Source organism: Salmo salar, chromosome ssa22, assembly GCF_905237065.1.
Source record: "Salmo salar chromosome ssa22, Ssal_v3.1, whole genome shotgun sequence".
NCBI classification, from domain to species: domain Eukaryota; kingdom Metazoa; phylum Chordata; class Actinopteri; order Salmoniformes; family Salmonidae; genus Salmo; species Salmo salar.
The window spans coordinates 54908168-54933943 of NC_059463.1; the positions used below are offsets into that span (position 1 = coordinate 54908168).

The following is a 25776-nucleotide window of genomic DNA, read 5'->3' on the forward strand; positions in this document are numbered from 1 at the left end:
GAGGGGAGAGCACGCCTCCATCCACATCGACGGAGCTGTTGTGGAGCGGGTTGAGAGCTTCAACTTCCTTGGCGTCCACATCACTAAGGACTTAACCTGTTGGGGCTAGGGGGCAGTATTTTCACGGCTGGATAAAAAAACGGACCCGATTTAATCTGGTTACTAATCCTACCCAGTAACTAGAATATGCATATACTTATTATATATGGATAGAAAACACCCTAAAGTTTCTAAAACTGTTTGAATGGTGTCTGTGAGTATAACAGAACTCATTTGGCAGGCAAAACCCTGAGACATTTTCTGACAGGAAGTGGATACCTGATGTGTTGAATTACCTTTAAGCCAAAGCCATTGAAACACACAGGGGCTGATTAATGTTTTGGCACTTCCTATTGCTTCCACTAGATGTCACCAGCCTTTACAAAGTGTTTTGAATCTTCTACTATGAGATCTGACCGAACAAGAGCCTTGGAACGGTGATGGCCGATTAGACTCTGGCGCGAGGTCATGTTGGGTACCCTCGTTCCAAAACGTTTTAAAAGAGAATGCATTCGTCCACCTTGAATATTATTCATGTTCTGGTTAAAAAGGCACTAATGATTTATGCTATACAACGTTTGACATGTTTGAACGAACGTAAATATATTTTTTCCCCTCGTTCATGAAGTGAAGTCCGGCGGGCTTAGATCATGTGCTAACAACACGGAGCTTTTTGGACATAAATGATGAGCTTTTTTGAACAAAACTACATTCGTTATGGACCTGGGATTCCTGGAAGTGACATCTGATGAAGAGAATCAAAGGTAATGGATTATTTACATAGTATTTTCGATTTTAGATCTCTCCAACATGGCCGTTTGTCTGTATCGCAAAGCGTATTTTTCTGGGCGCAGTGCTCAGATTATTGCAAAGTGTGATTTCCCAGTAAGGTTATTTTTAAATCTGGCAAGTCGATTGCGTTCAAGAGATGTAAATCTATAATTCTTTAAATGACAATATAATATTTTACCAATGTTTTCTAATTTTAATTATTTAATTTGTGGTGCTGACTTGACTGCCGGTTATTGAAGGGAAACGATTTCCTGAACATCAACGCCATAGTAAAACGCTGTTTTTGGATATAAATATGAACTTGATAGAACTAAAAATGCATGCATTGTCTAACATAATGTCCTAGGAGTGTCATCTGATGGAGATTGTAAAAGGTTAGTGCATCATTTTAGCTGGTTTTATGGTTTTGGTGACGCCTGTCTTTGAATTGACAAAACATTACACACAGCTATTGTCAATGTACTCTCCTAACATAATCTAACTTTATGCTTTCGCCGTAAAACCTTTTTGAAATCGGACAACGTGGTTAGATTAAGGAGATGTTTATCTTTCAAAGTGTGTAAGATAGTTGTATGTTTGAAAAATTTGAATTTTGACATTTATTTGGTTTCAAATTTGCCGCTCTTGAAATGCACCTGCTGTTGATAGGGTGCACCACGGGTGGCACGCTAGCGTCCCACATAGCCCCAAGAGGTTTTAACAAGATCCACACACACCCTCACAGTCATGAAGAGGGCACGGCAGTGCCTTTCCCGCCTCAGGAGGCTGAAAAGATTTGTCATGGGCACTCAGATCCTCAAAAATGTCTACAGCTGTACCATTGAGAGCATCTTGACTGGCTGCATCACCGCTTGGTATGGCAAGTGCACCGCCCTTTACCGCAAAGCGCTACAGAGGGTTGTGTGGACGGTCCAGTTCACCACTGGGGTCAAACTCCCTGCCTTCCAGGACCTCTATATCAGGCAGTGCCAGAGGAAGGCCTGAAAAATGTCCAAAGACTCCAGCGACCCAAGCCATAGACTGTTCACTCTGCTACCGTCCGGCAAACGGTACCAGAGCATCTGCTCTCGGACCAACAGACTCCAAGACAGCTTCTACCCCCAAACCATAAGACTGCTAAATAGCCAGACTGATAAATAGTCAATTAATGCTACCCAAACTATCTGCACTGACTCTACAGTATCTTTCACTGACCCTACGCACACTCACTAGACTATACTGTATAGTACCCACCATATACACACTCACTAGACTATACTGTATATACAGTACCCACCATATACACACTCCCTAGACTATACTGTATATACAGTACACACCATATACACACTCACTAGACTACACTGTATATACAGTACACACCATATACACACTCACTAGACTATACTGTATAGTACCCACCATATACACACTCACTAGACTACACTGTATATACAGTACACACCATATACACACTCGCTAGACTACACTGTATAGTACACACCATATACACACTCGCTCACACACACTATATTGACACTCCCACACACATTCATATACACTACATATGCACTCACACACGTAACACACACATAACACACACATAACACACACATAACACACACATGCATACCGACAAAGCACAAACACACACACATACAGCTCCATTTTTGTGTATAATATTTGATTAATCTTGTGTTACCATTTTAAACTCTGCATCGTTGGGAAGGGCTCGTAGGCAAGCATTTTCACGGTAAAGTCTAGTGTGCGTGACAAATAACATTTGATTTGATTCTCTGAATAAACTCTCTGTTCCACTTTCTCTGACTAAACTCTCTGTTCCATCTCTCTGACTAAACTCTGTTCCTCACATTTTGAAAATCCACTCCACATTACGAAAATCCACTGCACATTATGAAAATCCACTCCACATTATGAAAATCCTCTCCACATTACGAAAATCCACTGCACATTATGAAAATCCACTCCACATTACGAAAATCCACTCCACATTATGAAAATCCTCTCCACATTACGAAAATCCACTCCACATGATGAAAATCCACTCCACATTACGAAAATCCACTGCACATTATGAAAATCCACTCCACATTATGAAAATCCACTCCACATTATTAAAATCCACTCCATATTATGAAAATCCACTCCACATTATGAAAATCCACTCCACATTTTGAAAATCCACTCCACATTTTGAAAATCCACTCCACATTATGAAAATCCACTCCACATTTTGAAAATCCACTCCACATTATGAAAATCCACTCCACATATGAAAATCCACTCCACATTATGAAAATCCACTCCACATTATGAAAATCCACTCCACATTGTGAAAATCCACTCCACATTGTGAAAATCCACTCCACATTATGAAAATCCACTCCACATCACCCTTTTCTCTCCTCTTGGCCCCTTCAGAGCATAAGGCTGTCATCCACATCACGCTTTCTCAGCAAGGGATTTTACAGCTCAGTGGAGGATGGTTAATGTTATTGTAGAGATTAAATTATTACAAAACGGTGGTTGAGATGGTGGTTGAAAATGCTTGTGTTTCTAGCTCCAACAGTGCAGTAATATCTAACAAGTACTATCTAACAGTTTCACAATAATGCAAACAAATCTAAGGTAAAGGAATGGAATTAAGAATATATAAATATTTGGATGAGCAATGTCAGAGCAGCATAGACTAAGATACAGTAGAATAGGATACAGTATGAGATGAGTAATGCAAAATATGTTCAAATTATTAAAGTGACTAGTGTTCCACGGCGGTGCAGTTGCCGTACCAGGCGGTGATACAGCCCGGCAGGATGCTCTCAATTGTGCATCTGTAAAATTTTGTGAGGGTTTTAGGTCCCAAACCAAATTTCTTCAGCCTCCTGAGGTTGAAGAGTCGCTGATGCGCCTTCTTCACCACACTGTCTGTGTGGGTGGACCATTTCAGTTTGTCAGTGATGTGTACGCTGAGGAACTTAAAATTCTCCACCTTCTCCACTACTGTCCCGTCAATGTAGATACGGGGCTGCTCCCTCTGCTGTTTCCTGAAGTCCACGATCAGCTCCTTAGTTTTGTTGACGTTGGGTGAGAGGTTATTTTCCTGACACCACACTCACCTCCTCCCTGTAGGCCGTCTCGTCATTGTTAGTAATCAGGCCTACTACTGTTGTGTCATCTGCAAACTTAATGATTGAGTTGGAGGCGTGCGTGGCCACGCAGTCATGGGTGAACAGGGAGTACAGGAGGGGACTGAGCACAGGCCCCAGTTTTGAGGATCAGAGAAGTGGAGGTGTTGTTTCCTACTTTCACCACCTGGGGGTCGGCCCGTAAGGAAGTCCAGGACGCAGTTGCACAGGGCGGGGTTCAGACCCAGGGCCTCAAGCTTAATGATGAGCTTGGATGGTACTATGGTGTTGAATGCTGAGCTTTAGTCAATGGACAGCATTCTTACATTGGTATTCCTCTTGTCCAGATGGGATAGGGCAGTGTGCAGTGTGATGGCGATTGCATCATCTGTGGATCTATTGGGGCAGTAAGCAAATTGAAGTGGGTCTAGGGTGTCAGGTAAGGTATAGGTGAATATGGTCCTTGACTAGCCTCTCAAAGCGCTTCATGATGACGAAAGTGAGTGCTATGGGGCGATAGTAATTTAGTTCAGTTACCTTTGCTTTCTTGGGTACAGGACCAATGGCAGACATCTTGAAGCATGTGGGGAAAGCAAACAGGTAGAGATTGAATATTTCCATAAACATTCCAGCCAGCTGGTCTGCGCATGCTCTGAGGACGCAAGCTTAAACACTCTTAAATGTCTTACTCACATCGGCCACAGAGAAGGAGAGCCCACAGTCCTTGGTAGCGGGCTGCGTCGGTGGCACTGTGTTATCCTCAAAGCCGGTGAAGAAGGTGTTTAGCTTGTCCGGAAGCAAGATGTCCGTGTCCGTGACATGGCTGGTTTTCTCCTTTGTAGTCCGTGATTGTCTGGAGACCCTGCCACATACATCTCGTGTCTGAGCGACTCCACTCTGTCTCTGTACTGACGTTTTGCCTGTTTGATTGCCTTACGGAGCGAATAACTACACTGTTTGTATTCTGCCATATTCCCAATCACCGTGCCATGGTTAAATGCGATGGTTAGTGCTTTCAGTTTTGCGAGAGTGCTTTTAATAGTCACAGTAGGTACAACATATCCTCTACATTTCCTGATAAACTCAGTTACCGTATCAGTGTATTCGTTAATGTTATTCTCAGAACATATCCCAGTCCGCGTGATCAAAACAATCTTGAAGCGTGGATTCTGATTGGTCAGACCAGCATTGAATAGTCCTCAGCACGGGTACTTCCTGTTTGAGTTTCTGCCTATAGGAAGGGAGGGGCAAAATGGAGTCGTGATCAGATTTGCTGAATGGAGGGCGGGGAGGGCCTTGTAGGCATCCCGGAAGTTGGAGTAACAGTGGTCGAGTGTTTTAGCAGCGCGAGTACTACAGTCGATGTGTTGATAGAACTTCTGTAGCATTTTCCTCAAATTTGCTTTGTTAAAATCCACAGCTACAATAAATGTGGACTCAGGATATGTTGTTTCCAGTTTGCATGAAGTCCAGTGAAGTTCTTTGAGGGCCGTCGTGGTATTGGCTTGAGGGGGAATATACACGACTGTGACTATAACCGAAGAGAAGTCTCTTGGGAGGTAATACGGTCGGCATTTGATTGAGAGGTATTCTACGTCGGGTGAACAAAAGAACTTGAGTTCCTGTATGTTATCACAATCTCATTATGATTGGTTAATCATGAAAAATACACCCCCCCGCCCTTCTTCCCGGAGAGATATTTATTCCTGTCTGTGCGATCAAATGAGAACTCAACTGGCTGTACGATCTCAGACACTATATCCCGAAAAATAGAACATAGCATGAGTAGAATAGAACTATATTGAATCTCTATGGTTCTCTGTTGGTCTCCTAGGAGCCGTTGTTCCGTCTGCAGAGCCATGCTGTGGAGTCTGGACGGGGGAAATGCCCCTTTAGTCCACGGGAACCCTTCACCGCCAGGCTCACTGGTAAGTAATGTACAAATACTATGTCCACATACGAAACCCTTGTAGTGACGTACAAAACGTTGACAGGGACACAATGCTATATTTTCACTATTTGAAGAGAATGACCAGGCTCACTGGTAAGTAATATATCCAGCGAATATGGAAAATATTGACATTAAGGAGACCATTTCCTCCACAATGACTTACAGAACTGTTAACGTTGACCGTGACACACAATATTCAGTATGTGACCTATGCGGCAATCAAACCCACCCTTCCAGCCTCCAGAAATGGTGTGACCAGGAAGGGAGTTAGAGAGAGAACCACATGATTTAGTTCTCACATAGTTTGAAGTGGACGTAAATCCCGCCAGACCCCAGTACATAAAACATATGGTTCATAATTAGGGGTAACTGAGTTAGTGGCTACCACTGGGAATGAGGTCCTGCTCTGTGCGTTTTAGGAGTTCTACGCTACCTCTCTATGTGATTGAATATCCATAAGTATTAGCTGAATTCAATATTCACACAGGCTATATATTATATATTATATAAACACAAATACTGTCCAACAAAAATGACAGACATATTTCAGAATAATACATTTTGATATACATTATCTGTTCCAACAGGGTATAGCTGTATATATATAGTTTCCAAAACAATGAAACCAACCCAAATTACTCTTAGCCTTCTAAACCAACCAGATTGATGCGTTCAACCAAATTGACTCTACCTTGAAGAGGGTCTTATGAAGATGTAACAGAGATATGTATGTATTATGTGTGTGTGTGTGTGTGTGTGTGTGTGTGTGTGTGTGTGTGTGTGTGTGTGTGTGTGTGTGTGTGTGTGTGTGTGTGTGTGTGTGTGTGTGTGTGTGTGTGTGTGTGTGTGTATGTATGTATGTATGTATGTATGTATGTATGTATGTATGTATGTACGTATGTATGTATATTTTCTCAAGCCAAACCCCATCCCAATCTCACCCCTAGATGGAGATTTGTATGCGGGGACGTCGGTGGATTTTATGGGTACCAACGCAGCTATATTCCGTACCTCTGTGCACAGCAGCAACCAGCACTATATACGCACAGAGGCCTACCAGGACCACTGGCTCAATGGTGAGACGCAGAAGACAGAAGAGAAGATCATGTGAAAGAAAACAAAAATGTCTCTATGGCAGTTGTCATAGAGATTTCCTAATTATACGTACTCAGCTAGGTCGTAGGCACAAGCCTCAACCGTTATCCTTAACTCAGCCAATTCGGGATTCTTGCCAATCTTGTCGTTATTTTTTGAGGAGGCAAATCACTCCAAGTCATTATTTGATGTTTAGGTCTAAGACAAACGTCCAATACTGAAGTGAGTTGATGGGTATGAGTCCTCATCGTGATATCCTTTGTTTCTCCCATGCAGAGCCTTAGTTTGTGGGTTTCTTCTCCATTCCAGACACTCATCATGTTCTAGACTGTTCTAAAGGGTTCATACAGATGTAGGATCTTAATTTTAGCCAGTTTGTTACAGCAGGAATATAATCCTGCAGCAACAGAAAATGTGAGTTATGTGGATTAGAATTAATGGACATTTTTCGTAAGGGGAAGTCTGAAATGTCAAAGTGGAAATTACAAACTTTAGAATCCTTTTTAAACCTCAAATACACTACAAGTTTAAAATATCCTGCAGTGCAGGAAAGTTATCCTGCAACAGGGGTGATCAAATGAACATCCTACATCTGTACATTGTACTATCCTCCTCACCATGATATAATTTCCTCCTCATGCAGAGCCAGAGTTTGTGGGTTCCTTCTCCATTCCAGACACACAAAGTGTGGACGATGACAAGGTTTACTTCTTCTTAAAGGAGACAGCTGTAGAGTCCAGCCAGTGGGACAAGAGGGTTTACAGTAGAGTGGCACGCATCTGCAAGGTAAATAGGAATTCGCTACAATATTTTCACAAAGGGCTTAACAGCAGAGTCTACAGTAACAGCAGAGCCTACAGTAATAGCAATCTACTGTAACAGCAGAGCCTACAGTAGTAACAGCAGAGTCTACAGTAACAGCAGAGCCTACAGTAAATCAAATCAAATCAAATGTATTTATAAAGCCCTTCTTACATCAGCTGATATCTCGAAGTGCTGTACAGAAACCCAGCTTAAAACCCCAAACAGCAAGCAATGCAGGTGTAGAAGCACGGTGGCTAGGAAAAACTAGGAAGAAACCTAGAGAGGAACCAGGCTATGAGGGGTGGCCAGTCCTCTTCTGGCTGTGCCGGGTGGAGATTATAACAGAACATGGCCAAGATGTTCAAATCTTCATAGATGACCAGCATGGTCAAATAATAATAATCACAGTAGTTGCCGAGGGTGCAACAAGTCAGCACCTCAAGAGTAAATGTCTGTTGGCTTTTCATAGCCGATCATTGAGAGTATCTCTACCGCTCCTGCTGTCTCTAGAGAGTTGAAAACAGCAGGTCTGGGACAGGTAGCACGTCCGGTGAACAGGTCAGGGTTCCATAGCCGCAGGCAGACCAGTTGAAACTGGAGCAGCAGCACGGCCAGGTGGATTGGGGACAGCAAGGAGTCATCATGTCGGGCATGGTCCTAGGGCTCAGGTTCTCCGAGAGAGAGAAAGAAAGAAAGAGAGAATTAGAGAGCGCATGCTTAAATTCACACAGGACACTGGATAAGACAGGAGAAATACTCCAGATATAACAGACTGACCCTAGCCCCCCCGACACATAAACTACTGCAGCATAAATACTGGAGGCTGAGACAGGAGGGGTCAGGAGACACTGTGGCCCCATCCGATGATACCCCGGGACAGGACCAAATAGGCAGGATATAACCCCACCCACTTTGCCAAAGCACAGCCCCCACACCACTAGAGGGAAATCTTCAACCACCAACTTACCATCCTGAGACAAGGCAGAGTATAGCCCACAAAGATCTCCGCCACAGCACAACCCAAGGGGGGGGGGGGGGGGCGCCAACCCAGACAGGAAGACCACGTCAGTGACTCAACCACTCAAGTGATGCACCCCTCCTAGGGACGGCATGGAAGAACAGCAGTAAGCCAGTGACTCAACCCCTGTAATAGGGTTAGAGGCAGAGAATCCCAGTGGAGAGAGGGGAACCGGCCAGGCAGAGACAGCAAGGGCGGTTCGTTGCTCCAGAGCCTTTCCGTTCACCTTCACACTCCTGGGCCAGACTACACTCAGTCATAGGACCTACTGAAGAGATGAGTCTTCAGTAAAGACTTAAAGGTTGAGACCGAGTCTGCATCTCTCACATGGGTAGGCAGACCATTCCATAAAAAGGGAGCTCTATAGGAGAAAGCCCTGCCTCCAGCTGTTTGCTTAGAAATTCTAGGGACAATTAGGTGGCCTGCGTCTTGTGACCATAGCATACGTGTAGGTATGTACGGCAGGACCAAATCGGAAAGATACAGTAAAAGCAGTCTACTGTAACAGCAGATCCTACAGTAACAGCAGAGCCTACAGTAACAGCAGATCCTACAGTAACAGCAGAGTCTACTGTAACATCAGATCCTACAATAACAGCAGATCCTACAGTAACAGCAGATACTACAGTAACAGCAGATCCTTCATTAACAGCAGTCTACTGTAACAGCAGATCCTACATTAACAGCAGATCCTTCATTAACAGCAGATCCTTCATTAACAGCAGATTCTACAGTAACAGCAGATCCTACATTAACAGCAGATCCTTCATTAACAGCAGATCCTACATTAACAGCAGATCCTACAGTAACAGCAGATCCTACAGTAACAGCAGTCTACTGTAACAGCAGAGTCTACTGTAACATCAGATCCAACATTAACAGCAGATTCTACAGTAACATCAGATCCTACAGTAACAGCAGATCCTACATTAACAGCAGATCCTACATTAACAGCAGATCCTACAGTAACAGCAGATCCTACAGTGACAGCAGATCCTACAGTAACAGCAGAGCCTACAGTAACAGCAGATCCTACAGTGACAGCAGATCCTACAGTAACAGCAGTCTACTGTAACAGCAGATCCTACAGTAACAGCAGATCCTACATTAACAGCAGATCCTACATTAACAGCAGATCCTACAGTAACAGCAGTCTACTGTAACAGCAGATCCTACAGTAACAGCAGATCCTACATTAACAGCAGATCCTACATTAACAACAGATCCTACAGTAACAGCAGATCCTACAGTGACAGCAGATCCTACAGTAACAGCAGAGCCTACATTAACAGCAGATCCTACAGTAACAGCAGTCTACTGTAACAGCAGATCCTACAGTAACAGCAGTCTACTGTAACAGCAGATCCTACAGTAACAGCAGATCCTACAGTAACAACAGATCCTACAGTAACAGCAGATCCTACAGTAACAACAGATCCTACAGTAACAGCAGATCCTACAGTAACAGCAGTCTACTGTAACATCAGATTCTACAGTAACAGCAGATCCTACAGTGACCGATTTGAATGATATTAGTGAGACTAAAAGTACCTAACTGAAAGATATGTAGGTGTTGATTTCATGTCCGATCTCCTCCTCTGTGTCCCCTGTTAGAATGACGTTGGAGGGAAGAGGAGTCTGATTAACCGTTGGACTACCTTCCTCAAGGCCCGTCTGGTGTGTTCTGTACCAGGACCTGGGGGACTGGACACACAGTTTGATGAGCTCGGTACTCGGCTTTTATCTACACCGCTGAAATGTTTTGAAATGTTTTAATGAACATTTACATTTTGTATTATCATGACTTTGATAAGAGGAAATTATTGATTTGTTCACTTTTGTTTGTCAGTGTTTCGTGGTACAATGTACTGGTAAAATGAGTACAGGTCATTATGCTAGCATGGTAAGGTATCAGTTTTGTTAATTGTCTCTGACTGTGGTTCCCCACTGTGATTCATTTCAGAGGATATCTTCATTCTGGAGACCAAAGACTACCAGAACCCTGTCATCTATGGAGTTTTCTCAACCTCCAGGTGAGTTTGTGCTTTAAACATTTAAACAACAAATATTATTGTACGATTCATATGATTCGTTTTATGACAATAACTGACAATGATTTAAAACTGATTTTATTTTAAAGTGGATGTAACGGTTGTCGTCGTATAAAGCGGACCAAGACGCAGCGGGGAAATGTGCACTCATCTTCTTTTTTATTTAGTTGGCAAAGAAGGTGAACCAAAAATAAACACGTACACAAAAAGAAACAATGATGAATAACAGTCCTGTAAGGCTTGAAGCTATACACAGAAACAATCTCCCACAAAACTCATACCTATATATAGGACTCTCAATCAGAGGCAACTAAAAACACCTGCCTCCAATTGAGAGTCCAACACCCAATTACCTAGACATAGAAATACTAAACTAGAGAGAACATAGAAATACAAAAAACATAGATCATAACCCAAAACCCAGAATTAATAAATCAAACACCCTTCTAAACAAACCACCACCCCGAACCACATAAAACAAATACCCCCTGCCACGTCCTGACCAAACTACAATACAAATAACCCCTATACTGGTCAGGACGTGACAGTGGAACTGACAGTGTTTTAACTGCTTTGCAGATATGACACAAACAGACAATCATAATCTCAGTAAAAAAAGATATATCCAATTCCTAGTTTATGCTACAAAACCAACTTTATAAGAGGTTTTAAAAATAGGTTCTATTTGACTCAGAGTTCCATGACGTACACTAAGGCAGAATAGATGGATGTAGTTCAATGCATGATTTAATTTTAATTTTAATTTATTTCACCTTTATTTAACCAGGTAAGCTAGTTGAGAACAAGTTTTCATTTACAACTGCGACCTGGCCAAGATAAAGCAAAGCAGATTAATATAATTCACCAATACATTTCCTGGTAGTCTAAAACATAGGTTGTAAATGACAGCTGTCCTGGTACATGGTTTGCTGCCTCCATTCAGGATGCGCTGTTTTACTTTCAATGGACAAATGTAAATAAGGCTGGGAATGTCAATACAATCTAACTAGCAAGGTCAATGATCACAAGTCAGTCATAATGTGGCTAACAGTCTAGCGTACATGTCAAACACAAGGCCCGCGGGCCGAATAGGACACACAAGCCAGTCAACAGTTGAGTCATCTACTTTATCAAATTACAGCCTTATGTGCTCCCATCAGTGAATTCAACTTGCTTTCATTTATCCGGTTTGCTGCGTGCAGCAGAGGGAAAGTCTACAGACACATGCGACAGTCCTAGCTAGGCTACTAAAATGGTGCAGTCTGACTTCAGTTTTTAATGCTTGAAAATGAATAACCAAAAATCTAAACCTGCAACAACACACCAGGCAAATGAGAAACATGCAGGTCTATTACAGCAACATTAGAGCAGTAGCCACGGCTGGCTACTCAACTACAAGACATTCTGATTGGACCAGTCACTCCAGTCACCCAAGTTATAGACTGTTTTCTCTGCTACCGCACGGCAAGCGGTACCGGAGAGCCAAGTCTAGGACCAAAAGCCTCCTCAACAGCTTCTACCTCCATGCCATTAGACTGCTGAACAATTACTAAAATCGCCATCGGACAATTTACATTGACCCCCCCCTCCCTTTTTGTACACTGCTGCTACTCACTGTTTATTATCTATGCATAGTCACTTCACCCCCACCTACATGTACAAATGACCTCAACTAGCCTATACCCCTCCACATTGACTCTGTACCGGTACCCCCTGTATATAACCTCCACACTGACTCTGTACCGGTGCCCCCTGTATATAGCCTCCACATTGACTCTGTACCGGTACCCCCGGGATATAGCCTCCACATTGACTCGGTACCGGTACCCCCTGTATATAACCTCCACACTGACTCTGTACCGGTACCCCCTGTATATAGCCTCCACATTGACTCTGTACCGGTGCCCCCTGTATATAGCCTCCACATTGACTCTGTACCGGTACCCCCTGTATATAACCTCCACACTGACTCTGTACCGGTGCCCCCTGTATATAGCCTCCACATTGACTCTGTACCGGTACCCCCTGTATATAGCCTCCACATTGACTCTGTACCGGTACCCCCTGTATATAACCTCCACACTGACTCAGTACCGGTGCCCCCTGTATATAGCCTCCACATTGACTCTGTACCGGTACCCCCTGTATATAGCCTCCACATTGACTCTGTACCGGTACCCCCTGTGTATAGCCTCCACATTGACTCTGTACCGGTACCCCCTGTATATAACCTCCACACTGACTCAGTACCGGTACCCCCTGTAAATAGCTTCCACATTGACTCTGTACCAGTACCCCCTGTATATAGCCTCCACATTGACTCTGTACCGGTACCCCCTGTATATAGCCTCCACATTGACTCTGTACCGGTACCCCCTGTATATAACCTCCACACTGACTCGGTACCGGTACCCCCTGTATATAGCCTCCACATTGACTCTGTACCGGTGCCTCCTGTATATAGCCTCCACACTGACTCTGTACCGGTACCCCCTGTATATAACCTCCACACTGACTCTGTACCGGTGCCCCCTGTATATAGCCTCCACATTGACTCTGTACCGGTACCCCCGGGATATAGCCTCCACATTGACTCGGTACCGGTACCCCCTGTATATAACCTCCACACTGACTCTGTACCGGTACCCCCTGTATATAGCCTCCACATTGACTCTGTACCGGTGCCCCCTGTATATAGCCTCCACATTGACTCTGTACCGGTACCCCCTGTATATAACCTCCACACTGACTCTGTACCGGTGCCCCCTGTATATAGCCTCCACATTGACTCTGTACCGGTACCCCCTGTATATAGCCTCCACATTGACTCTGTACCGGTACCCCCTGTATATAACCTCCACACTGACTCAGTACCGGTGCCCCCTGTATATAGCCTCCACATTGACTCTGTACCGGTACCCCCTGTATATAGCCTCCACATTGACTCTGTACCGGTACCCCCTGTATATAGCCTCCACATTGACTCTGTACCGGTACCCCCTGTATATAACCTCCACACTGACTCAGTACCGGTACCCCCTGTAAATAGCTTCCACATTGACTCTGTACCAGTACCCCCTGTATATAGCCTCCACATTGACTCTGTACCGGTACCCCCTGTATATAGCCTCCACATTGACTCTGTACCGGTACCCCCTGTATATAACCTCCACACTGACTCGGTACCGGTACCCCCTGTATATAGCCTCCACATTGACTCTGTACCGGTGCCTCCTGTATATAGCCTCCACACTGACTCAGTACCGGTACCCCCTGTATATAGCCTCCACATTGACTCTGTACCAGTGCCTCCTGTATATAGCCTCCACATTGACTCTGTACCGGTACCCCCTGTATATAACCTCCACATTGACTCTGTACCGGTGCCTCCTGTATATAGCCTCCACATTGACTCTGTACCTGTACCCCCTGTATATAGCCTCCACATTGACTCTGTACCGGTGCCTCCTGTATATAGCCTCCACATTGACTCTGTACCGGTACCCCCTGTATATAGCCTCCACATTGACTCTGTACCGGTACCCCCTGTATATAGCCTCCACATTGACTCTGTACCGGTACCCCCTGTATATAGCCTCCACATTGACTCTGTACCGGTGCCTCCTGTATATAGCCTCCACATTGACTCGGTACCGGTACACCCTGTATATAGCCTCCACATTGACTCTGTACCGGTACCCCCTGTATATAGCCTCCACATTGACTCTGTACCAGTACCCCCTGTATATAGCCTCCACATTGACTCTGTACCGGTACCTCCTGTATTTAGCCTCCACATTGACTCTGTACCGGTACCCCCTGTATATAGCCTCCACATTGACTCAGTACCGGTACCTCCTGTATATATCCTCCACATTGACTCTGTACCGGTACCCCCTGTATATAGCCTCCACATTGACTCAGTACCGGTACCTCCTGTATATATCCTCCACATTGACTCTGTACCGGTACCTCCTGTATTTAGCCTCCACATTGACTCTGTACCAGTACCCCCCTGTATTTAGCCTCATTATTGTTATTCTTATTGTGGTTCTTTTTATTATTACTTTTTATTTTAGTCTATTTGGTAAATATTTTCTTTACTCTTCTTGAATGCACTGTTGGTTAAGGGTTTGTATGTAAGCATTTCACTGTAAAGTCTACACTTGTTGTATTCGGCGCATTTGACAAATAAAGTTTGATTTGATTTGATACAGTGATGCTGTATTCAACCACACCAGTGATCCATACAGTGATGCTGTATTCAAATGTATTTGGCAGGCAGGCAAGTTCCCATTCAGTTATCAAAACATGGGTTGCGACAAGCATGCTTTGGCAGGCAAGCTGCAGAAGGACGAGCTGCAGAAGGACGAGCTGCAGAAGGACGAGCTGCAGAAGGACGAGCTGCAGAAGGACGAGCTGGCTACTATTCCCCATCGTTTATCAGTGCAATTTTGATGGCCAACTAGCTGAACAAGTTTGAGAGGATTAATCTCCTTGTTCCCTTGTTAGATTTGAGCTCATCTCGCTCTCTGGCTAACATTAGTTGTTGATCTTGTTGTTGTTGATGCACATAGGAAACAGAGGGAGAGAGAGCCGACCTTTTCATGGTTGTTTGATCAATAGGACTGTAAAGTTCCCAATTGGAACACCTGTGGTGTTTTACATATTTTCAGAAATCCATTCAGGTGTATTTTGGTGTATTTTGGTAAATGAGTTCTAATGATCTGAAGTCGTGTTGTTGTTTACTTCCTGTAAACACACGGTCCAGTTGAAATGGAACAATGGCAGGCCCGTGTTGCATATAGGCTTACTGTAGTTCTGATTGGCTATGGCTCAACGGTCTGCATTCGACCCCGGCCCTGGACAACACAGATGTTTTTACTCGGTTTTATTTACTGCGGTGTCTATTTATTGTCATTTTCCCAATCTATGTTGCTATAGAAATGTAACAAATGCCTTACTGTACGTAATTCCCAGACATTACATTCATTTACGAAAAGACCATATCTAAGTGCTCGCTTGTCAGAAAATGTAAAAAAAGATTCTTATTCTTCCTGGGTGTGTATATGAACAGATTTAAAAAGTATTTCATGTTGCTTAAACGCTGTCAGTTCCCCCTTTTAAGAACTAGAGCAAGTACACTTTCACTATATTGCAGACCTTTCATCCGTGAACAAATGAAAATGTGTGATTCTCAGTGAGAAACTCCCTAAAAGACAACAGACCAAACGTTAAAAGGATGTTCTCTAGTTCCTTAACAAAACAACCAGCCAATCAGCCTGACACGTGCACTCTTCCATCCCCTGACACGTGCACGCTCCCATCCCAGCGCTGCAGTGACCCCAGGGGTTATTGAGGGGTCAGGGGTGGAGAGACCCGGCTGGACGTGTTATTGTAACCCACCCGGATACATGTTAACACTCTCTTACCCTCTCCACCTTCCTCTCCCCTCCCTCTCTTTCTTTCCTTTTCCTATCTCCCCTCATCTCCCCGCCCGCCCGCTCGCTCTCTTTCTTTCCTTTTTCTATCTCCCCTCCTCTCCCCCCTCTCTCTCTCTCTGTCTCTTTCTTTTACTATCTCCCCTCCTCTCCCCCCCTCTCTCCCCCCCTCTTTCTTTTCCTATCTCCCCTCATCTCCCCCCTCTCTCTCTGTCTCTTTCCTTTCCTATTTCCCCTCCTCTCCCCCTCTTTCTTTCTGTCTCTTTCCTTTCCTATCTCCCCTCCTCTCCCCCCTCTCTCTCTTTCCTTTCCTATCTTCCCTCCTCTCCCCCCCTCTCTCTCTGTCTCTTTCCTTTTTCTATCTCCCCTCCTCTCCCCCCTCTCTCTCTGTCTCTTTCTTACTTACTGTTTTTTTCTTCATTTTCTCCTCTCCTCTCCTCTCCTCTCCTCTCCTCTCCTCTCCTCTCCTCTCCTCTCCTCTCCTCTCCTCTCCTCTCCTCTCCTCTCCTCTCCTCTCCACTCCACTCCACTCCACTCCTCTCCTCTCCTCTCCTCTCCTCTCCTCTCCTCTCCTCTCCTCTCCTCTCCTCTCCTCTCCTCTCCTCTCCTCTCCTCTCCTCTCCTCAGCATTGTACCCCTCTCCCCTCTCTCTCCTCTCTTCTCCTCTCCTCAGCATTGTAACCCCTCTCCTCTCTCTCTTCTCTCCCCTCCTCTCCTCAGCATTGTAACCCCTCTCCTCTCTCTCTTCTCTCCCCTCCTCTCCTCAGCATTGTAACCCCTCTCTCTCTCCTCTCCTCTCCTCAGCATTGTAACCCCTCTCCTCTCTCTCTTCTCTCCTCTCCTCTTCTCAGCATTGTAACCTCCCTCTCTCTCTCTTCTCTCCCCTAGTTCTGTCTTCAGAGGGTCAGCAGTGTGTGTCTACTCCATGGCCTCTATCAGGGCAGCCTTCAACGGTCCATTCGCCCATAAGGAAGGGCCCGACTACCGCTGGGTGGAGTACAAGGGGAGGATCCCATATCCACGACCTGGCACTGTGAGTTTCTCAGCAGGGACGGAAGTGACAGACAGACAGACAGACAGACAGACAGACAGACAGACAGACAGACAGACAGACAGACAGACAGACAGACAGACAGACAGACAGACAGACAGACAGACAGACAGACAGACAGACAGACAGACAGACAGACAGACAGACAGACAGACAGATAGGGAAGCAAGCAGAAAGAGAGACAGGCAGACACACATATTGACAAATCATTAAAAAAAATACATTAGCTGTGGCTTGATTGAGCTAGCCTTTTACAACGGAACCAATCGAAAAGTCCCAAAAGTGTAAACCCCGCCCCCTGGCACTCCAGGCGAGCTTAAGGAAACTCTCAAAATATTTGAAAGGTTTCAAAAAGTATTTGAATCCTGATCTGGTGGCAGACAGACATACAAGCAGGCGGACAGACAGGCGTGTTGATTAAAACAAGCTGATAAAGCTGTTGGAATCTAACCACTGGCTGGTTGATTAAAACAAGCTGATAAAGCTGTTGGAATCTAACCACTGGCTGGTTGATTAAAACAAGCTGATAAAGCTGTTGGAATCTAACCACTGGCTGGTTGATTTAAACAAGCTGATAAAGCTGTTGGAATCTAACCACTGGCTGGTTGATTAAAACAAGCTGATAAAGCTGTTGGAATCTAACCACTGACTGGTTGATTAAAACAAGCTGATAAAGCTGTTGGAATCTAACCACTGACTGGTTGATTAAAACAAGCTGATAAAGCTGTTGGAATCTAACCACTGACTGGTTGATTTAAACAAGCTGATAAAGCTGTTGGAATCTAACCACTGGCTGGTTGATTTAAACAAGCTGATAAAGCTGTTGGAATCTAACCACTGACTGGTTGATTTAAACAAGCTGATAAAGCTGTTGGAATCTAACCACTGACTGGTTGATTAAAACAAGCTGATAAAGCTGTTGGAATCTAACCACTGGCTGGTTGATTTAAACAAGCTGATAAAGCTGTTGGAATCTAACCACTGGCTGGTTGATTTAAACAAGCTGATAAAGCTGTTGGAATCTAACCACTGGCTGGTTGATTAAAACAAGCTGATAAAGCTGTTGGAATCTAACCACTGGCTGGTTGATTTAAACAAGCTGATAAAGCTGTTGGAATCTAACCACTGGCTGGTTGATTTAAACAAGCTGATAAAGCTGTTGGAATCTAACCACTGGCTGGTTGATTTAAACAAGCTGATAAAGCTGTTGGAATCTAACCACTGGCTGGTTGATTAAAACAAGCTGATAAAGCTGTTGGAATCTAACCACTGGCTGGTTGATTAAAACAAGCTGATAAAGCTGTTGGAATCTAACCACTGGCTGGTTGATTAAAACAAGCTGATAAAGCTGTTGGAATCTAACCACTGGCTGGTTGATTTAAACAAGCTGATAAAGCTGTTGGAATCTAACCACTGGCTGGTTGATTTAAACAAGCTGATAAAGCTGTTGGAATCTAACCACTGACTGGTTGATTTAAACAAGCTGATAAAGCTGTTGGAATCTAACCACTGGCTGGTTGATTAAAACAAGCTGATAAAGCTGTTGGAATCTAACCACTGGCTGGTTGATTTAAACAAGCTGATAAAGCTGTTGGAATCTAACCACTGGCTGGTTGATTAAAACAAGCTGATAAAGCTGTTGGAATCTAACCACTGGCTGGTTGATTTAAACAAGCTGATAAAGCTGTTGGAATCTAACCACTGGCTGGTTGATTTAAACAAGCTGATAAAGCTGTTGGAATCTAACCACTGGCTGGTTGATTTAAACAAGCTGATAAAGCTGTTGGAATCTAACCACTGGCTGGTTGATTTAAACAAGCTGATAAAGCTGTTGGAATCTAACCACTGGCTGGTTGATTAAAACAAGCTGATAAAGCTGTTGGAATCTAACCACTGGCTGGTTGATTAAAACAAGCTGATAAAGCTGTTGGAATCTAACCACTGGCTGGTTGATTTAAACAAGCTGATAAAGCTGTTGGAATCTAACCACTGGCTGGTTGATTAAAACAAGCTGATAAAGCTGTTGGAATCTAACCACTGGCTGGTTGATTTAAACAAGCTGATAAAGCTGTTGGAATCTAACCACTGGCTGGTTGATTAAAACAAGCTGATAAAGCTGTTGGAATCTAACCACTGGCTGGTTGATTTAAACAAGCTGATAAAGCTGTTGGAATCTAACCACTGGCTGGTTGATTAAAACAAGCTGATAAAGCTGTTGGAATCTAACCACTGGCTGGTTGATTTAAACAAGCTGATAAAGCTGTTGGAATCTAACCACTGGCTGGTTGATTAAAACAAGCTGATAAAGCTGTTGGAATCTAACCACTGGCTGGTTGATTAAAACAAGCTGATAAAGCTGTTGGAATCTAACCACTGACTGGTTGATTAAAACAAGCTGATAAAGCTGTTGGAATCTAACCACTGGCTGGTTGATTTAAACAAGCTGATAAAGCTGTTGGAATCTAACCACTGGCTGGTTGATTTAAACAAGCTGATAAAGCTGTTGGAATCTAACCACTGACTGGTTGATTAAAACAAGCTGATAAAGCTGTTGGAATCTAACCACTGGCTGGTTGATTTAAACAAGCTGATAAAGCTGTTGGAATCTAACCACTGGCTGGTTGATTTAAACAAGCTGATAAAGCTGTTGGAATCTAACCACTGGCTGGTTGATTAAAACAAGCTGATAAAGCTGTTGGAATCTAACCACTGACTGGTTGATTAAAACAAGCTGATAAAGCTGTTGGAATCTAACCACTGGCTGGTTGATTTAAACAAGCTGATAAAGCTGTTGGAATCTAACCACTGGCTGGTTGATTAAAACAAGCTGATAAAGCTGTTGGAATCTAACCACTGGCTGGTTGATTTAAACAAGCTGATAAAGCTGTTGGAATCTAACCACTGGCTGGTTGATTTAAACAAGCTGATAAAGCTGTTGGAATCTAACCACTGGCTGGTTGATTTAAACAAGCTGATAAAGCTGTTGGAATCTAACCACTGGCTGGTTGATTAAAACAAGCTGATAAAGCTGTTGGAATCTAACCACTGGCTGGTTGATTAAAACAAGCTGATAAAGCTGTTGGAATCTAACCACTGGCTGGTTGATTTAAACAAGCTGATAAAGCTGTTGGAATCTAACCACTGGCTGGTTGATTTAAACAAGCTGATAAAGCTGTTGGAATCTAACCACTGGCTGGTTGATTAAAACAAGCTGATAAAGCTGTTGGAATCTAACCACTGGCTGGTTGATTAAAACAAGCTGATAAAGCTGTTGGAATCTAACCACTGGCTGGTTGATTTAAACAAGCTGATAAAGCTGTTGGAATCTAACCACTGGCTGGTTGATTAAAACAAGCTGATAAAGCTGTTGGAATCTAACCACTGGCTGGTTGATTTAAACAAGCTGATAAAGCTGTTGGAATCTAACCACTGGCTGGTTGATTTAAACAAGCTGATAAAGCTGTTGGAATCTAACCACTGGCTGGTTGATTTAAACAAGCTGATAAAGCTGTTGGAATCTAACCACTGGCTGGTTGATTAAAACAAGCTGATAAAGCTGTTGGAATCTAACCACTGGCTGGTTGATTAAAACAAGCTGATAAAGCTGTTGGAATCTAACCACTGGCTGGTTGATTTAAACAAGCTGATAAAGCTGTTGGAATCTAACCACTGGCTGGTTGATTAAAACAAGCTGATAAAGCTGTTGGAATCTAACCACTGGCTGGTTGATTAAAACAAGCTGATAAAGCTGTTGGAATCTAACCACTGGCTGGTTGATTAAAACAAGCTGATAAAGCTGTTGGAATCTGACCACTGGCTGGTTGATTTAAACAAGCTGATAAAGCTGTTGGAATCTAACCACTGGCTGGTTGATTTAAACAAGCTGATAAAGCTGTTGGAATCTAACCACTGACTGGTTGATTTAAACAAGCTGATAAAGCTGTTGGAATCTAACCACTGGCTGGTTGATTAAAACAAGCTGATAAAGCTGTTGGAATCTAACCACTGGCTGGTTGATTTAAACAAGCTGATAAAGCTGTTGGAATCTAACCACTGGCTGGTTGATTAAAACAAGCTGATAAAGCTGTTGGAATCTAACCACTGGCTGGTTGATTTAAACAAGCTGATAAAGCTGTTGGAATCTAACCACTGGATGGTTGATTAAAACAAGCTGATAAAGCTGTTGGAATCTAACCACTGACTGGTTGATTAAAACAAGCTGATAAAGCTGTTGGAATCTAACCACTGGCTGGTTGATTTAAACAAGCTGATAAAGCTGTTGGAATCTAACCACTGGCTGGTTGATTAAAACAAGCTGATAAAACTGTTGGAATCTAACCACTGGCTGGTTGATTAAAACAAGCTGATAAAGCTGTTGGAATCTAACCACTGGCTGGTTGATTAAAACAAGCTGATAAAACTGTTGGAATCTAACCACTGGCTGGTTGATTAAAACAAGCTGATAAAGCTGTTGGAATCTAACCGCTGGCTGGTTGATTAAAACAAGCTGATAAAGCTGTTGGAATCTGACCGCTGGCTGGTTGATTAAAACAAGCTGATAAAGCTGTTGGAATCTAACCACTGGCTGGTTGATTAAAACAAGCTGATAAAGCTGTTGTAATCTAACCACTGGCTGGTTGATTTAAACAAGCTGATAAAGCTGTTGGAATCTAACCACTGGCTGGTTGATTAAAACAAGCTGATAAAGCTGTTGGAATCTAACCACTGGCTGGTTGATTTAAACAAGCTGATAAAGCTGTTGGAATCTAACCACTGGCTGGTTGATTAAAACAAGCTGATAAAGCTGTTGGAATCTAACCACTGGCTGGTTGATTTAAACAAGCTGATAAAGCTGTTGGAATCTAACCACTGGCTGGTTGATTTAAACAAGCTGATAAAGCTGTTGGAATCTAACCACTGACTGGTTGATTTAAACAAGCTGATAAAGCTGTTGGAATCTAACCACTGGCTGGTTGATTTAAACAAGCTGATAAAGCTGTTGTAATCTGACCGCTGGCTGGTTGTTTTAACACCTCGGCTATGCATTCCCCTGGGAAGTGGTAACTTGTCAGCCAGAGGCTTCAGGGGAATGTTTAATGTGTTTTAGTGCTCTGTCGGAAGTGGCTTGATCTCACTGTTATTCTAGTCCCCCTGTTAGGGAACACTACAGGCAGTGGAGCGGCTCCTTGGACACACACACACACACACACACACACACACACACACACACACACACACACACACACACACACACACACACACACACACACACACACACACACACACACACACACACACACACACACACACACATACATACCCATACACACACACATACCCATACACACACACCCACACGTACGCGTACGCACACACACACATACACACATACCCATACACACACACACACACATACCCATACACACACACCCACACGTACGCATACACACACACACACACACACACACATACACACATACCCATACACACACACACATACCCATACAGACACACCCACATGTACGCGTACACACACCCACACACACACACAGTTCCTTGAAAGTGGTTGATTACTTGGGTCAGGGACGTCAGTGTTTTGGTTACATGATTACAAAGTCAAGTGAAACAGCTTCACATCATCGGCCAGTGTAATTTTAACCCCTGAGTCACTGAACGGCACACATAGAGAGAGTAATGGCAGCCACATTTCAAAGAAAATAATAGGAGTTTAAATGGGGGTCTGTTGCCAGTTTAAACACCACATACTTCAACATGGTGCTCATGCTTGTCATATCAGTGATTTTGTTTTGCCAGGAGGAAATGACATCCACTCTGACAACTGAAGATTAAATGACCTTCCTTAGATTATATAAGTAGCTGTGCTTTGCTTCAGTGTTACAGTTTGCAGTCTCTTTTGTGATCAAAGTGCTGTTGATTTGAATAATAAAACATGAAACAAAACCAGTCATCTAACTAGAGCAACAATACAAACTATAACTCTGTGGTCTGTCAACCTTGTTTTTCACTGTGACCTCAAGTAATAATCCTTGAATAATCCTTCTTTCTTTTTTTTCTTTCTTTCTTTCACCTTTATTTAACCAGGTAAGCTAGTTGAGAACATGTTCTCATTTGCAACTGCGACCTGGCCAAGATAAAGCAAAGTAGTTTGACACATACAACAACACAGAGTTACACATGGAATAAACAAACATACAGCCAATAATACAGTAGAAAAAAAGGGGGGAAAAGTATATATATAGTGTGTGCAAATGAGGTAAGATAAGGGAGGTAAGGCAATAAAATAGGCCATTGTGGTGAGGTAATTACGATATAGCAATTAAACAATGGAGTGATATAAGTGCAGAAGATGAATGTGCAAATAGACAAATAGAGATACTGGGGTGCAAAGGAGCAAAATAAATAAATAAATGCATTATTGGGATGAGGTAGTTGGATGGGGTATTTACAGGTGCAGTGATCTGTGAGCTGCTCTGACAGCTGGTGCTTGAAGCTAGTGAGGGAGATAAGAGTCTCTAGCTTCAGCGATTTTTGCAATTATCTACATCACCAGAGGAACAGAGGAGGAGTAGGATAAGGGTACGGCTAAAGACCATAGGAACTGCTGGTCTAGTACGTTCGGAACAGAGAGTAAAAGGAGCAGGTTTCTGGGCACGGTAGAATAGATTCAAGGCATAATGTACAGACAAGGGTGTGGTAGGATGTGAATACAGTGGAGGTAAACCTGTGCATAGAGTGACGATAAGAGAGATATTGTCTCTAGAAACATTTAAACCAGGTGATGTCACCGCATGTGTGGGGGGTGGAACTGAAGGGTTAGCTAAGGCATATTGAGCAGGGCTAGAGGCTCTATAGTGAAATAAGACAATAATCACTAACCAGAACAGCAATGGCCAAGGCATATTGACATTAGGGAGAGGCATGCTTAGCCGAGTGATCATAGGGTCCAGTGAGTAGTTTAGCTGGCTGGAGACATGGAGATTCAGACGGCAGACCAGCCGTGATGGATTAGTAGGGTTCCGTGTAGTAAAGGTGCCCAGTCCAATTGGCAAAATAGGTATAGTGGCCAAAGAAATTGGCCGATGGACCTATTCAGCTAACAGTCCGATATGCTCTAGACAGCTAGCGGGCCGCTGTTAGCAGGTTAGCAGATGGGCATTCATGCTTGAATACTCCTTGAATAATCCTTGAATAATCCTTGAATAATCCTTGAATACTCATTGAATAATCATTGAATAATCCTTGAATAATCATTGAATACTCATTGAATAATCCTTGAATAATCCTTGAATAATCCTTGAATAAACCTTGAATAACCTTGAATAATCCTTGAATAAACCTTGAATAAACCTTGAATAAACCTTGAATAAACCTTGAATAAACCTTGAATAATCCTTGAATAAATCTTTAATGGTCATTTTCTTTCCCCAGTGTCCCAGTGAGACGTATGATCCCCTCCACAAGTCAACTCGTGACTTCCCTGATGACGTAGTGAGCTTCATGAGGGGTCACCAGCTGATGTGGGAACCCATCCTTCCCATCACCCGCCGACCCGTCTTCACCCACGTCAATGTGCCCTACACCCTACGAAGGGTGGTAGTGGATAGGGTGGATGCTGAGGATGGTCAGTATGACGTCCTACACCTGGGCACAGGTAAGAGAGTGTGTGAACTTGCTACACACTACGAAGGGTACAGGGAGAAAGTGGAGCTGGGGTGTAGTGTAGTAGTGAACAGTGTTCCCTACACACTACGAAGGGTACAGGGAGAAAGTGGAGCTGGGGTGTAGTGTAGTAGTGAACAGTGTTCCCTACACCCTACGAAGGGTGATAATGGATAGGGTGGATACTGAGGATGGACAGTATGATATAATACACCTGGGCACAGGTCAAGCAAGAGAGAGGGCTGTGATAGTGAACACGGACCAGATACCAACAGAAGGCTGTGATAGTGAACACAGACCAGATACCAACAAAAGGCTGTGATAGTGAACACGGACCAGATACCAACAGAAGGCTGTCATAGTGAACACGGACCAGATACCAACAGAAGGCTGTGATAGTGAACACGGACCAGATACCAACAGAAGGCTGTCATAGTGAACACGGACCAGATAAACACAGAAGAGAGGGGGACTGATACCAACAGTAGAGAGGGGGACTGATACCAACAGTAGAGAGGGAGACTGATACCAACAGTCGAGAGGGGGACTGATACCAACAGTAGAGAGGGGACTGATACCAACAGTAGAGAGGGGACTGATACCAACAGTAGAGAGGGGACTGATACCAACAGTAGAGAGGGGGACTCATACCAACACGAGAGAGGGGGACTGATACCAACAGGAGAGAGGGGACTGATACCAACAGTAGAGAGGGGGACTGATACCAAC

The 25776-nt window shown here is 43.7% G+C and overlaps 1 protein-coding gene across 1 annotated transcript in view; it reads left to right on the forward strand.

Annotated features, from left to right (window-relative positions):
* si:dkey-49n23.1 (semaphorin-3D) overlaps positions 1-25776 on the forward strand; it is a 142598-nt gene that overhangs the window by 92355 nt on the left and 24467 nt on the right. The window contains exons 6-12 of the mRNA XM_045705201.1: positions 5791-5884; positions 6855-6983; positions 7646-7788; positions 10439-10553; positions 10788-10857; positions 17205-17349; positions 24817-25039. Of these exons, the coding sequence (XP_045561157.1) occupies positions 5791-5884; positions 6855-6983; positions 7646-7788; positions 10439-10553; positions 10788-10857; positions 17205-17349; positions 24817-25039 (919 nt within the window). The remainder of the gene's footprint in view (positions 1-5790; positions 5885-6854; positions 6984-7645; positions 7789-10438; positions 10554-10787; positions 10858-17204; positions 17350-24816; positions 25040-25776) is intronic.